Genomic DNA, 15,650 nt, shown 5'->3' with positions numbered 1-15,650 from the left:
ATGTGCCACCCTGCATGAGGGAAACTGAGGCAGAGAGAGGGGAAGTGGCTTGGCCAGGACACCGGCTCCACCTGGTCTCATCTGAGGCCTGGCACTGTCTTCCCTCTCCCGGCTCAGTGGTCTGGACCGCACCGTTTTCAGTTCTATGGACAGTTTACGATGATCCTGCCTCTTCAAGCAAGAAGTGTTCCTGTGTGCTGGCCTCCGCCCCAGGTCAGGGCGCCACCCTCCCCTCTAAGGCCTGAGATGCTGCCCAGGTGTCCCCAGCTGCCCTCCCCGGGACTCAGGCTTGAGAGGGGGCCCTGGGGTACAGATCACCAAGTCCCTCCCCTATCCCATCTTTGCGGCTTCCCTGACAAGTCGCCCCAGTTGGGCCTGATACCTCCTGGCATGGGAAACTCACGCCCCTTCCAGGCAGCCCCCACCCCCCACTGATGGCCCAGAGTGAGAAGTTCCTTGTATGCCAAGGAAAGCCTGACACCCCCAACACCCCCACTCCTCAGAGGCCGTGTCTGTCCCCTTGGTTTGGGGCAGCCTGGCACAGGGGTCGCAATGACAGGTCCTCAGGTCTCTTTCTCTTGGACAAACAGCCCTGGCCCTTGAACGCAGGACCTGTGGCCACTGCGTGCTGTGACTGACCCTCTAAGCTGTTGTGGGGGTCGACAGGGCCCAGTCTCTTGCCCTCTCCCGGCAGATGAGCCTCAGGCAGGAACCCCTTGGGGATGTCAGACCTGAGAACTCAGCTGCCGTCCCCCTGCCCCGGGCCTTCCCTCCTCCCTTGGATCACTCTCACCTCCCAAGCCTAGGGTAGGGCCCTCCCCACACCAGCTCCCTCAAGAGGGCCCTCCACAGCCTTGGCAATGGGGGAGCAGCCCCACCTCACCCTCTTCCTTTGCTCCTTCTGCCTCTCCCGGAACTCCTCGAGGCTCCGCAGCTCCTCACGCAGGGCCAGGGCCAGCTGGATGTGGGAGCTGCCCACGTTCTCCATTTCTGGGAGCAGAGTAAGGACACGGGGCCCCGATGTCAGATCTGAGGGGCCCCTGCAGGCGTCAGCCAGCCCTCACCCACAGCTTGCCTTCTGTCACCCCAAATCCCCTGCCAGTCTGGAACCTGGGCTCCCCCTCCCAGCCAGAAACATCCACCTATCTGTGGGGGGCGGGGGTGTTCCCAGGGGTGCTATTCCCCTGCAGCCTGGGCTGGGAAACAGTTGAGACTTACGCTGCTTCAGGGAGTCAAAGGAGGCCCTCAAGGAGCTGCAACACAGAGAGGACAGGGTCAGCGGGGCGGACACAGTGCGAACCAAGTCCTGGCAGGCTGAGAGGTTTTATTTTGGTGGGAGAGCCCCAGGTCACTCACACCGCTGACCTGGACCCAAGGAAAGCTGGCGTCAGAGAGCGGCCACCCAGTTGAAGCCCAAGCTGGGATTGCTGCAGGCAAAGCTCTCTCTCTCTCAAAGCAGGCGAGCCCCAGCTGCGGCGGGATGCTGGCTGACCCGAGACTAAGCGACTGCCTTCCGGGCCCTGTCCCTCTTCAGGAAGAGCCGAGACTGGAGAGGGCTGTGGTCAGAGCAACTCAGCAGGTAGCCTGAGGACATGCCGGAGGAAGCTGCATGGGGGGCTGATAGTCAGGGGGCCCAGGACAGATGTGGGGCCCTCGGACAGGACAGGCAGGAGCGAGGACAGTGAGAGCTGCCAGCTTCCCTGGTCCCTGGCTGGGGCAACTGGCCGATGGTGGTGATGGCCCAGGGAGGGACCAGGAGGTAAGATGGGGAGTTCATTTTAGGGTGCACTGAGCTCAGGTGCTGGAGAGGCCTGCAGGGAAGTCGGAGCAGAGACGCAGCAATGTCCACCCCTGGACAGTCACCAGGCGCAGCGGGGAAGGGGAGGGCTGCCACGGGGTACGGGCTGGTGCCTGGTGGGGAGCAGGGTTGCCAGAGGAAGCAAAGACTAACATAGGTTAAATCTGAGTTTCAGATAAACTACAAATATCTTTTGAGAACAAGAAGGCCCTGTGCAGTGCTTGGAGAGTACTTACACTCAGAAAGTCATTTCTCCGAAATTCACACCTAATTGGGTGTCCTGTATTTTTTCTGACGCTCCTATTCAAAGGGTCTTCTCTAGAATGACCGACAGAGCCAAGACCCGAGAAACAGTGTGGGAACCCACCCAGGACTCAGTCCTGCCGCCTGAGAGGTCAAGGGGACCCACAAAGCCCAGAGGTCCTTGGGGCAGGAACAGGACCAGTGGGGAAAGCTCTCTCTTCCCTCCACTCTCAGGGGGGAATTCTTTGCCTGCATTTGCACCCCATTATCCACAGAGGCAGCTCCACGGTGGACCCCCTTCTCACCAGGATGCCCACAGAACTGGGGCCAGAGCCTGGCCTCTGCTGCTGGGGTCAGTTACCCCAGCCCTCAGGCCCTCTGCTCCCTTCCCGCCCTGAGCTGGCCTCGCAGGCCGTGCACCTGCCCCCTGGTGGCCAGTGGCCGCAGGAAGCCTATGGAGGCGGGCGAAGCGGGTCCTGCCCTCTGCCCTCTGCCCTCTGCCCTCTGCGGGCCATCCTTGCCGGGCCCACTGCCCATCACAGGACAGCTAGGGAACCTAGGCCAACCTGGGCAGCAGCCCGGCAGTCCCCGCGGGAATCAGGGGCTGAAGGAGAACCGTGGCGGGCCAGTCAGTGCCAGCCCTGGCCATAAACTAGGGATTTTCAAGGTAAGCTTTGCAGCCGCAGCAGCAGCAGCAGCACCAGCTCCTGGAGCTTGTTTAAAACACAGGTTCATAGGCTCACCAGCGTCCTTCTGAAGACTGAAACTCGGGTGGGAACCAGGGCGCAGTTTCCCCAGCCCCCTGGAGCTGCTGAAGTGCATTCAAATGTGAGAACTGCTGGCCCAAAGCAGCTCCTCCTCACAACTCTGCCCGAGAGGGGCCGAGATTACCCCCATTTTACAGAAGAGAAAAATCAAGGCAGAGAAAAGTGAGAGGCGGAGTTGGGTGAGACCTGGTCCAGCCAAGGCTCTAGAGGAGGAGAGAGGTGACTGCCAGGCGACCCCTCTATGGGCCATGGAGTGGGGGGGTCAGGACTTTCCCCCAGGAAATGACTCCTTGTCAGTCATGCAGCTCAGTCCCGCTCCCTCCCCTCATCTCCTGCCTCAGTCTCCCTTTCTCTCTAGGTCAACAGGGGACCCAGAAAAGATGGTTTCTCTGAGCTTTCCCGCCAAACTGGGTCCCACCACCTTACCACTTGGGCGAACGCATCATGTCCTCACTGCATGTCAAGAGCGGGGACTCCCCCCACTCTGGAATGTCCTCGCATCTGACTCTTCCCAGTGCCTTTTGGACTCGCCTCTCTGGCAGTTCGACCTGAAATTCTGTGCTCAGACTGAGTCTAGATTTTCAGTGACGGCGTCTCTGCTATACCCGCCGCAGGGCATGCTCCACCCAAGGCCCCGCTTTGGCACCCCGAAGCCCTGCCCAGTCTCTCGGCTACCGTGAGCCGACTCCCGTTGCCTCCCTGTGTGAAGCTGGGCCCCCTGCGAGGTGCGCCGGAGGACCCTGGACAACAACGGGCCCTTTCTCCCTCCAGTGTGGTGTCCTCCCCGCTCTGAGCTCAGAACAGAGACTATGAAACAAGAGTTTCTTCTAACAGGAAAACCACAGTACTTCCTTGCTTGGGGTAACTGCTTTGGGGCTCGACAGAAGCTCCCTAGCCCTGCTGCCAATCCCCTTCGTTTCCTGGACCGTGTTGCTTCCGGGAGCCGCGCAGGCGGCAGGCGGCGTCCTACCTGGGGCCCGATGAGCAAGAGCGGGAGGAGTGACAGTGTTTTTAGGGGTGGTGTTCCAGGCAGACCTCAGAGGATGGGTGGGACTGGGCAGGGGCGAAAAGGGGAGCACAGTCAGAGCAGAGGCCCACAGGTTTGCAGGAGAGAGCGGGGCAGGGACCTTCTGCAGGGCAGGCTGCAGGGTGGAGGCCCTGCACCCAACCCGATGCCGCATTGAGAGGGCCTGTGGAGATCCCTTACATTTGGGGACCAGGTCTGCAATATTGTGCTATATCAGGAAAATATACATATATATATATATATATATATATATAAATTTGGTCTTCATCCATAGCTCCCGGCTCATGGCTTCCAAAACTCCTGGCATTTCCTAAGTGTTGTGAGGGCTGAGGTGTCTTTTGCCATGTTAATGAGCTGACTTTTGGTGTTGGTTGTCCTGGAAAGCCATGGACTAGTGGGTGGGACCCTCGGTCCTGCCCCCAATGTTCTGGGAGGGGAGGGGGCTGGAGAACAAGTTCAGCTGCCCAAGGCCAGAGAGTTCTCACTGGTTCCTGCAGAATGGAGCCCACATAAAAGCCCAAAAGGAGCTTCAGATAACACAAGAAGGTTTAGGGAGGGGGTGGGTGGAGAGGCAGAGGCGCTCCATGTCCTGTCCCCACATCCGGTCCTGAGCATCGCTTCCTGAACAATGTCCTCTGGAATAGACTGTGACCTAGCGAGTGTCTCTGGGTTCTGTGAACAGCTCCAGCCAATCAATCAAACCCAAGGAGGGTTGTGGGAACCTCGGGTCTGCAGCCTGTTGGTCAGAAGCACAGATAACAGCAGGGCCTGGGGCTGGTGTCAGAGGCGGAGGCAAGTCCGGAGACAGCCTTCCTGCAGGATCTGAGGCGCTCTTTGGGTAGATAGGGCCAGAAGGAACTAAGTTCTCGGAGTCCCTGCTGGTGTGGAGAAGCGCACACGCCCCATGGCACACAGGTCTGTTTTGTGTGTCCTTTATCGCTGCTGTTCAGCAAATATTTGCTGAGCTCATGTGGAAAGGAGGTGAGTGCTAAGGAGCATCTGAGTCTGTAACTTCCCCTTCATGCATGCAGCCGAGCCCCCAGGCCTGAGTGAGGTTTCTGGCTCATCTGAGGTCGGGGATACAGAAGTGCGCTGTCTTCAGACAAGAAGAGGGGGGGCGGCCAGAGGTCTGGGCCTTTTCTGGGGTCACTTCCTGTTGCTTGCCCCCACTCTGTGTAACTGCCCACCCTCCAGGGGGTTGAGAACGAGCATCCCACAACAGGACACAGGGTGCTTGGCCATGAGGAGGCAGGAGCTGCCCCCACTGAATCCATTTTCCCTGTGTCAACCCCAAAACCCCTTACTTCCTCCCCCTCTCTCCCGCCAAGTTTTTATGATGAGGAAGTGACCCGGGTTGTCATGGCCACTCATTCTTTCCACAAGAGTCCCTCAGGTTGGCGAGGGGACAGGGTGACCTGTCAGGCAGGACAGGCCCAGTGTGTGGGAAACCCCAGAGGAGCTGGGGCGAGAAGGGCCCTGGAGAAGTTCTGACACGAAGGACGGGGCAGGGCCGTGAAGTCTCCCTTAGTGGGGCTTCAGGATGGCAGAGTCCTTTATTGTGTTTTATTTTAGATTTTTAAATCCCCCTGTTCAGCTTGGAATGCTCCATACAAGCTTGTAAATGGGTGGATAATGGATACGCAGATGACAGGAGAAGACAGAAAAGCCTGAACGGTCTCACTCGCCTAGCACCTGGGGCGAAGCAGCCCTTGTGGAGCACCTGCTTGTGCAGCCAGCTGAGGTGCTCGGCCTTGACTCTAGCGGATGCAGAGGTGAGCTGGGAGGGGTGAGCTCCTCCCCTGCTGCCTGACCCACCCTGCGCTTCCCACCTCCAGCCTTTGCTATGAGTTGCCCTCCCTGGTCCTGCAGCTCTGCCACGCTCCTCTGGCCCCTCAAGCCTGATGTGGCTGGACTGTGGGTCTCTGGGGTTTGCTTCTCTCCTGCTGCTGACTTGCCCGAACCTTGGGCTGGCACTCCTGCCAAGGCAGCAGCTCCTCCAGCTCCTCCGTGGAGCACAGTGAGGCTGGCCCTAGGTCTGCCTTCCGCCCCAGCTTGGGCCCTACTGTTGGCACACCCTAAACGAAGGCTGTCCCTCCAGGGGCTCCCAGCACCAGCTCTCTGGGTCAGGGAGTGGCTGGTCCCCACCGAAAAAACGATCTACATTGCCCAGGCAGGCTTCTCAGCCCAAACTAAGCAGGGTGACCCCAATTCCTTTCACTCACTGAAGGATCTGCGAGACTGCAAGGAGCCCCGATATTTATGGAGCATCTTTGTGGCTTCTTCGGCTGGACATTGTGACTGTCCGAGCAACTCCTGGGGTGACCATCCCCTTTCACAGTGGAGGCTCAGAGAGAGAGAGGAAGTGGCCGTCCCAGGGTCACACAGGAAACAGAGTGGGGGACCTCGTCCTCCTCAGCCTCCCGTAACGACACCAGGTGTCAGGGCACCCAGACCCTCCCATTTCAGAGCCCTAAAATATGGGACAAGATGTAGCCTACTTTCCCACCTTGACACCCACCCCCCCACACACACCCACCCCGGCTCCACCCTATTCTAGTCTATCCTTTAGTGGCTCCTCCTTCCCGGTTTCAAGTAGCCTGTGGCTCACAGTCCTGGAGTGTGGGATCCATCCCCGCTCTGCCTGGGGCACACTCTCCAACAGTCACCCCTGCCATCACCACCACCACCAAGGAGGTCACCTCTTTTTCTGGACAAGGCCTTTTTCAGCTGGCCAGGGAGGTGGCCAGGAGGCAAGCAGGACGGCCAGGTCCCTCAACCCCACTCTGAGAGCAGCTCCGCTGGGGAAGGGGGTCGACAGACTTCCACTCATTGCTGACTGTGTCCTGAGTCCTCCTCTGAGCCCAGCATGCCCTTGGGAAGCCCTCAGGCCATGTTCCTGCACAACAGCCCACTGAGGGGACAGATGAAGGCCAAAGTCAGAGAGGTCAAAAGTCACACAGCTCCCGGAGGCCTGGCGAGACCTAGCTCTCCCGTGTTCCTGCTCCTGCGCACTCTGGTCCAAAGTATGGGTCCTCTGGGCATCTCCCCGAGTTCATACCACTTTTAAACCTCCTTCTAACCCTTCCTGTGTTTCCCCCGGCTCCTTCCTCTGGAAGCGGGAACCAGCCAGGGTCCCTGCGCCTGTGGAGCGCCCGCAGAGTGTCATAGCTTCAGGCACTCCAGTGAGTAGCCGGTCCAGGCTTGGACCGCAGCCTTCAGGGCCATTTTCCTTGGCAGGGCTGGACCCTCACAGGCTTGGCCTCTAGGGGAGCAGATGCTTGACCTCCAGGGGAGCAGGTTCAGGGGCTGCTATGGCCACTGAGGGCTAGGGGCTGACCTCAGGGCGCCTGGGTGGGAAGTCGCATCAGAGGCCTTCCAGAACTTGAAGCTGAGTGCTCCGTCTGCCCCTCAGCCTGGGCTGGGCTTTACCCCTGGGGAGTCACGCTATCCTAGGGCAGGCCCTCTGCTCTGCTGCTGGTGATTTCTCCTTCAGCTACCCTCAAATCATCACCCTCTCCCCAGAGGCTCCCCTGAACCAACAGAGCCAAGCCCAGGATGTGCTTAAACCTTCAAGAAGGCTGTATTGTTATCCTACTCGCCAATAACGAGATGGAGGTACAGAGAGTGTTGGCAACCAGCTCAAGGTCACACAGCTTAGACAAGGAGCTGGCTCCGAAACCCATGCGGGCCCTGCCTGGAGGGCCCTGTCTCTGGCCACACCTTCTGCAGCCCAGGTGGCAGACCAGCGTAGGGCCTCTCCTCCCACTCAGCACTCTCAGAACTGGGGGGAGGCCGCCCAGGTGGTGCGGCTGTGCTACATGCACCTGAGGACAGGTGGACTCAGGCCCCCTGCCCTGGGCCTGGCTGGCATTGGGACCACAGGCTTTTCTCCATACACAGAACCTGAACTCACCCGGATCCCCAGGGGCCACCGAGGCCCTCCTGGGCTCCCCCAGTCCCTCCCACGCCAGGAAGCCCTGAGCCCTGTGTGAGGGCCTGGAAACGGCCACACAGCTGGAGAGGGAGCCGGGCCGGGCCACTTACTTGATCTCGGACTGGCCGCCCGCCTTCCGGGCTATCTGCACCAGCTCCTTCCCATAGCGCTCCTCTGCCTGGGCTCTGCAAGGACACAGCGGCTGTTGACCCCTTCACCTCTGCTCTGCAGGTCCCTCGCACACCTGCGCTGGAACCCGAGGGAACTCGCAGCCCTTGGGTGCAGGCTGGCCCTGCAGGCTCCCCCTTGAGGACATGAATTCCCCTGCCTCTAGATCCACAGTGGCCAGATACAGCCCGTGGGACACCCCCGCGTCTGGGAGGCCAGGTCCGGGAAGCACAGGGCGGTCACCCCTGACCTTCAGAGCAGGGGTTGCCCTGGGGCGGCTTGGCTGGATGGGGTCCCCCGCCCCCTCTGAGCAGCCAGGTCAGAGTGCCTCCTCTCTGCACCCCGCCCCGCCCCGCCCTGCCTGCCGGTGCTCACCTCTGCCTCAGCAGTTCCTCCACGTCCTTGCACATCTTCCTGCCGTCCAGCAGCCGCTGCAGCAGCACCTCGTAGCCCGTGTGGGCGGTGAAGTCCCGACACTGCGACAGAACAGAGGGCCGTGTGAGGGCCACTCGGGCCACATGGGTGGGGAGCCCGGTGTGGTGAGGCCCCCCCTCCATCTGCTTCTATCGCCCCATTCAAGGCTCTTGGGATCCAGGACCTGCTTCATGGGCTCACATTCCCCCCACTTGGCACGGGTGGGACCCCACCTGGTGTCAGATCTCACAGTCCAGACAACCAGCCTCACCCCACATGGCCCTGGGAAGGGCCACCCAGGTGGTGATGAAAGCCTGTGGGGGGCCTGGAACTGCCCACTCCAGTCACCCCACCAAAACCCTGTGATCTCAGGGGTCCACGTGAGAAACGGAGGCACGGGGGTGAGGCATGCCAGATGATTCAGTTTGACAGCATTTGTCTCTGCTCCATGCTCTTCCCTCTGCACCACACAACTTCCACATCGTTGCTGCAGTGGTCATTTCTCAACCAGTAACTGTGCTGCTCTACTCTGGGCTGATGTGCCTGGCCGTCCTCCCGCACCCACCCTGGGAAGTGATCGGGACCAGGGCACTGCTGACACGTCAGATACATGGCACACGCAGGACACAGCTGGTACACCCAGGACACACCGAGTACATCCACGCCTAACACGCTCTAGGCCCAGCTCGTAACCAGGGGGAGAGGCATTTGGGGAACCCTCCAAGGCATCGCCTCTGTCACTTGACACTTGCTCATCTGTCCTGGTGTTCTTCTTTCTCTCTCTGAAGTAAGCTCTGAGTTGCTGGGATGGGAAGTTGGAGGAGGGAAAGAGCACTTGAGGACTATTTGGGGACAGAAGGTCTCCTGGGACATCCCTAGGCCCAGGCCGCCCCCTCCCAGCTCTTGTGGGCCCTGCGTACACACACACACACACACACACACACACACACACACACCCCTGACTGCTAGGAGAGGGAAGTGAAATGATATGCTGAGAGTAGGGGCTTCTGTGCCCTTAGCTGAGCCTGTCTCCCACGTCCTTTGCCCAAGAAGGACGCCCCCCCAGTGTGCCAGCCAGGTGATTGCAGATCAGACAGTCCCTGGGATTCGGCCCCTCGTCTGCTTTCTCTTCCATCCTACAATCCCCCAAAGCCTGGAGACTGAACCACATCTAAACCCCTCTCAGAAATGAGAGAATCTGAGGGGTGTCCCCAAGGCCATACTCTTGGGGGAGGCAACTCTAATCAAAGTGGGTTCTGCTCCACAGGGTGACAAGGAGGTCCAGGCTTGTCACCCAAGAGGGAGGAGAAGTTGTTCCCCAGCCCTGAGACCTGTCCTGAAGCAGACATCAGCCCCAATGTTAAGGCCAGCCAGACTTCCATGTCTAGCTTTTGTGAGCAACCACTTGCCCACCAACAAACCAGCACATCATGGCCTCCCACGGCCTCTGCCCTCTCTCCAGACCCTCATGGCAGAAGCCAGTACTAGGGGAAAGGAAAAGGAATCTGCAGCCTTAGCCCTCTGCTCTCTCCCTATGAGCTGGACACCTGTCTTCTGAGTCAAATTCCACAGACCCCTAGAACTGGGAAGCTTCTTGTCCCGTGCCCCTCAGTCCTCAGGGAAATCGAGGCCCAGAGAAGGAAGCACTAGTCTGAGGTAACACAGGCACAGCTGGGGCAGGAACCTGGATTTGCAAGCAAGCTGATCTAGTTATTACTGTGTTGCCTCTGGGGCAGTGAGATGAGCTGGGAGACACCAGCCGGAGCCCAGTCTGCTGAAGGACCTCTGCTCCTCCCTGCAGCCCACCAGCCTCGAATCTCCAGGGAACTCTGCATCCTTATCGAGACCCCGCTGTGGAAAGAAGCAAAACCAAACTTACACTGGCCATTCTGGAGGTGGTAGAAGGCAGTGAGGGGCCCTGCAGGTGGGGTCCCCGGACCTCAAGTCCCCAAAGTGCCGCAGGCTCAGGGATCTTGTCCAGCCCCTGCTCAGGGCCACCGTGTTGCCAGCAGGCGCTGTGGCTGAGTGAGCCACTGCCACAAGTGATTAGACTGTTCCAGGGAAGTAGCTATTCCCAGGGGCTGCTCATGATGTATGCCTGGTGCTACACCCCTTCCCCCAAGCTGCATCCCCCGCTTTCACCCACATCCCAGCCCCTTCTCAAGAGGCTGGGTTCTGATTCATCACTCAATTGGGCTAGTTGGTCACAGTTGCTGTTGAGGAAATGAATGTCCCAGCCATTTGGTCATTCCTTCTGTCAGTCCTGCAGCCCAGAGACCCTCCCTGGCCCCTCTCCCCACACCTACCAGCTCTACCCTGAGTCCGGTCCCTCTTGTATAGGCTGAGGCTGACATTTCCAGAAGATGGTAGCTACCAGGGGCAGGGTCTTTTACCTCCTCTGTCTGCCTGAAAACTGCTCACAGCCTGGCCCTTTGTGAAATGGCCATTTACTGTTGCCCATTGGTCACACTGCACCAAGAACAATATTGCTGTTACCATACTAAAAATGCCACACACCCCAGGGAGTTAAGGATGGAGAGAAGGAGGTGACGGGACTGCCCATGGTCACTCAACTTGTAAAAGTCTGAATCTGGGCCTCCCCTGGTGGCGCAGCGGTTGAGTGCTGGGCTGCAAAGCTGCCTGCAGCCTCTGCAGCGCCGGTTCGTTCCCCGGCTGCCGGCGAGGGTCCCACATGGCGCGCAGACCTCTCCTGCCACCCGCTGCTCCCCTCAGCAGTGTATTTCATCAGTCTGCCTGCTCTGTTCCCCGCTCTGGCTCTGGTCAATTCTCTCACCCTCCCACGCTTCTGACTGTACCCAGTGCTTGTATAAAATAAATAAATAAATCTTTAAAAAAAAAAAGTCTGAATCTGGGCTATGAACCCAGGTCAGCCTGTGCCCCAAAGACACATGCCTAGATCAGTCACCCCCTGGTTTTCATTTTGGAACAGTAAAAAATGATCTCGAAATATAAATTATGAAAATGATTACTCAAATTCTGTCCACCTCAAGTCAAATCTGTATTCTGGGCTATAGTTCAGTGACCCAGGGTTCACAGAGGCCAGGTCTACACCCAAGCTGGATTAGAGGGTGCTACTCTAGAGCAGCTGGGCTGCGAGGCAGCAGTCAGGAGCCACAGCCATCAGGTGGCACAGGGCCGTCTCCTCCAGTCAGGGTTGCCAGCTGCAAGCAGGTGCAGTCCCTTCCTCTGGGAGGCCCATTAGATGCAAGAGCCCAGGCCTTGGACTCCATGCTGGGAGACAAGGTTGGGCCTCCCTTTCTCTGAGAATGGGCCAGGCAGGGTGCAGGTTGCCTCCCAAGGCTTCAGGAGGAGGCTTCACGAGAGCTCTGGGCAGGAGATGCATATTCCCTCCTCAGCCCCTGGCTGATCGGTGCTGGTTTTCCCCGGGGACAACCCACTGCTTCCTTCTCTTGGTGGTATGAACCTTTGTTTAGGCTTCGAGAAGCAGTCTGTACCCTTTGTGACTTTTCCTGCTGCATAATTCTTGGTGGTTGCGAGATGTGACCACACAGACCAGGGCCCCAAGCAGCCACTTCCCTTCTTGGGACCTGCTTTCCTCACCGAGGAAGTGAACATGGAAGCCGACCTATCTGCTAGGTGACAGCCAGCTCTGGGGCACGGCCCCCTCAGGCCTGGTCTGAGGGACGGGAGAGAGTTGGGCAGATGGGCGAGCCCTTCACTCCATACCCCGTGACCCTGGCTGTTCTCAGCTTCTACTTGCCTCCCTGCAACAATGGGCCACCTAAGCTTTGATCTGCGGGCGACAATGTGTGCGGGTGGGCAGAGCGGACGCAAGGTCAGAGCTGGCCTGAGGTGGGGGTAGGGATCCGATGATGACCACCCCCACTTCACAAATTACCTAGTCCGCCCAGGACCTCCGGGACACAGTAAGTCCAAGAACTTGGCTCTGAAATTCCCATCCCTGAGTGCGGTGTCTGTTCAGCAAGTAATGGCTGCCCAGGCCTGGCCCCTCCCTGCCTGCCTGCCACTGCCTCACCAGACGGAATCTCCTCCAGGTTGGCCAGGCTGGAAAAAACAACTCATCTCCCCGCCACAGCGCACACACATTCCCTAGCCCCCAGCACCAAAGGGTTCATTAAAGGCAGCACAACCTTTTCCAAATGCTCCCTTATATGGAATTCCAGAATGTAAAGTACCTCAGAGGGGAGTTAAATGTCTACCTTGCAAGGAAGAGCCCAGTTGCTATCAGCAGGGAATAAGCTGGGGAGTCTTGGTAAAGCTGCTTGCCCTCCCCGGGCCTCCCTATGGAGTACAGGGAAAGGATGAGCCTTCCGCCACCTCCCCAGAAGGGAGCTGATGTGCGTCTGCTGACTTTTGGAAGCCGTTTTGAGGATAGGCAGTGGGCAGCAGCTGCCTGGGCTGGGAGGTGCCTGGGAGGTAGCTGGGCTGCCCAGGAGGTACCTGGGCTGGGCATGCTGGCATGTCTGGGAATTGACTCTGAAATTTTCCTGGGAACCAACTGGGGGAGTGGAAGGTGGCTGGGAAGAGCTGCATCTAACTCTGACCACCAACTGCCTGACGGCGAGGGAAGAGCCCCCAGAGTTGTGAGGAGTGGACTGCTAGAATGACCGTGAGGGGTCAGAAGGGGACAGCCGCAAGAACAGAGGGTGAGTCGCCAGAGGAGCTGCCAAGTGGGCCCGGAGAAAAAGAGAGGACCTGAGACACCTCCACAGCGTCACTGTCCTCAGGCAAACAACACCTCCTCTCCCTCTTGAGTTACTCATCCTAGCCCCGTGGAGGTGCCAGAAGTAGTGAGCGGAGAACAAAGTATGTGAGGAAACAGACCTATTCTCTCTTCCCACGGTAGGTTCCCATGTGGAGCTGGGAGGCTGCATCCTGATGTTGAACGAGAGTGAAATTTTGATACTTGGTTGAATGATGGGAATGAGCTACACCAGAAAAGGACTAGAAAAGCTCTAACCTGGGCCCAAGGATGGGGCAAGGAGATTAACAGTGGGCTTGGAAAGCAGGAGAAAGAAATGAATAATGATCAGAAGGGAAGAGTCTGAGGCACTCTGCCAAGTTCAAAAGTCATTTTGTAAAATGTTAACCATTGTTGTTGGAGAGCTTCCTCTTGTTTATGTGCTCTTGGGTTGATAAGTCAGTGAGTAGAAGCCAGGCTCTTTCCACAGGCTCTCAGCTATTATTCTGCAATGGGGCTCATCTCTGCTAGTATTGATTGGCAAGTAGAGGAAGGTAGAGAGCCGAACACCCAGCTACGACTTGGATGGGTGAATGGATGGATGGATGGGCAGGTGGATGGATGGGCAGGTGGATGGATGGGCAGCTGGATGGATGGGCAGGTGGATGGATGGGCAGCTGGATGGATGGGCAGGTGGATGGATGGGCAGGTGGATGGATGGGCAGGTGGATGGATGGGCAGCTGGATGGATGGGCAGGTGGTTGGATGGGCAGCTAGATGGATGGGCTGCTGGTTGGATGGGCAGGTGGATGGATGGGCAGCTGGATGGATGGGCAGCTGGATGGATGGGCAGGTGGTTGGATGGGCAGCTAGATGGATGGGCTGCTGGTTGGATGGGAAGGTGGATGGATGGGTGGAGGACCAGAGACTCAGTAAGTAAGCTGGTACCTATCCAGAGTATCCCAGAAAGAGGGGAAGGAGAGGACTCCACGCTCAGGCCCTTGAGGAGCCATTGAGAAACACTGTTACCTGCAGACCTCTGTGGGGCCACAGGGAGCCCAGGGAGCACCTTGGCTGCTGTTCCCAGCAATCCTATTCAGGACTCGCAGGTAAGGCAGGGAAACCAGCTCCAGCTCAGTGCAAGAGCCCCAGATGTGGAATGCAGGGTGAGTTCCTTCAATGGGGGGCTTCCCTGGGTGTGACAATCCCCATCACTGGCACCTATAGGCAGGGCAGGGTTCCTGGAGAGGACTCGGGTCCCAGAGGCTGTGCTGAAGGAGGTACTTAGGCCGGGGTGTCCTCTGTTTCAAGGACTTGAGGGGTCCATGCAATCACTCCAGGATAAAGGTAGGGTGATTGGTAAGTTTTTAAAAGATGGCTCAGGATAAGTGTCAGAGGGAGGGGACCAAGAAGGCAAAGATAAACTTTTATTTTTAAAGAATAAAAGCACATTGAATGTGGCTGATGAGAATTCTGGGCCCTTGCAGGTGCTTAAGATTAGGGGTGACGGGCCTCCCTGGTGACTCAGGGGTTAAAGACAGCACTATGCAGCTTTCCGCAGTCGCTGCAGCACGAGTTCAATCCCCTGCCAGGGAGCCACCCACATGGCGCTGCAGACCTCTCCTGTCTCGCCTGCTGCTCCCCTCAGCAGGGTATTTCAGTAGATGTGCCTGTTCTGTTCCCCACTCTGTCTCTGGTGAATCCTCTCACCCCAGCACCTCCGCCTGTTGTACACCCCAGCTCTTGTATGCATAAATAAATAAATCTTTTTTAAAAAAGATTAGGAGTGAGTTTCCAGAGGGTCCCAGCACTTCACTGAGTCAGAGTCTGAGGGCCCCTCCAGGGCCTCATGGGCTCTCTCACCACAGTAGTGAGCAGCCCCACCCGGGACCCTGAAAAGGTGGGGCCCCTCAGACTGGGTCCTGGCTGAGCTCCAGGGCACTGGAGAACCACGGGCCTGTGGCTGATAGGTCACTCTGCAGCCTTCAGGGGGCCCAGTCAGAGCACTGTGAACTCTCAGGGGCCCCCAGCAATCCCTCAAAACTTGGTGCGGCGGGGTGGGCAGCGAGAGCCCCAGGAGAGGGCCTGTTGTGCTTGGTCTTGGAAATGCTGCCCACAGGGTCTGCTGCTTAGGGAACGTGAGGATGAAGCTGTCTGGCTCACACAGCACTGCTGGGTAGGCCGGGCTCAGAACACGCCTGGCTGGCCAGGAAGCTGTGTTCTTTTAGAGAGGCCTCCACGATTAGTGACAGGAAAGGAGAGTGGCTGGCCACATGCTCCTCCCCCACCCTCCGTACTGTCCCTTCCCCTCCCACTCACGTCTTAAAGGCCCGGCTCCTCTTCCTTCTTTGTGAAGCCAGAGGATGTAGAGAAGTGACAAGGGACGAGTAACGCAAGGCCAGGAGGGGCCTGGGGGTGGGAATGAGCCCCTCGGGTGGAAGAGCCTGGAAGCGTGACACTGGGAGATCTCTAGGACTCTACAAGCCCTGCTCACAGGCCACAGTAAGAGGGGCTGAGAGGGGCCAAGAGGCAGCCTGAGACCAGAAGTGGGGAGCCCTGGGTCAGGCGGAGTGGGGTGTGGGACCCTCCAGGAGGTGAGTGGACCAGGACCAGTT

General features: G+C 58.4%; 1 protein-coding gene across 1 annotated transcript in view; it reads right to left on the bottom strand.

Annotated features, from left to right (window-relative positions):
• The window catches only part of PSTPIP1 (proline-serine-threonine phosphatase interacting protein 1), a 39,517-nt gene that overhangs the window by 12,543 nt on the left and 11,324 nt on the right, over window positions 1-15,650 (bottom strand). The window contains exons 2-5 of the mRNA XM_037502054.2: window positions 8,313-8,413; window positions 7,880-7,954; window positions 1,219-1,253; window positions 884-990 (exon numbers count right to left, since the gene is read on the bottom strand). Coding sequence (XP_037357951.1) covers window positions 884-990; window positions 1,219-1,253; window positions 7,880-7,954; window positions 8,313-8,413 — 318 coding nt within the window. The remainder of the gene's footprint in view (window positions 1-883; window positions 991-1,218; window positions 1,254-7,879; window positions 7,955-8,312; window positions 8,414-15,650) is intronic.

The sequence above is a fragment of the Talpa occidentalis genome, unplaced genomic scaffold (assembly GCF_014898055.3).
Source record: "Talpa occidentalis isolate TD23 unplaced genomic scaffold, MPIMG_talOcc4v2.1 talOcc4.11, whole genome shotgun sequence".
In the NCBI taxonomy this organism is placed as follows: Eukaryota; Metazoa; Chordata; class Mammalia; order Eulipotyphla; family Talpidae; genus Talpa; species Talpa occidentalis.
This window is presented reverse-complemented; position numbering and strand designations above follow the sequence as displayed.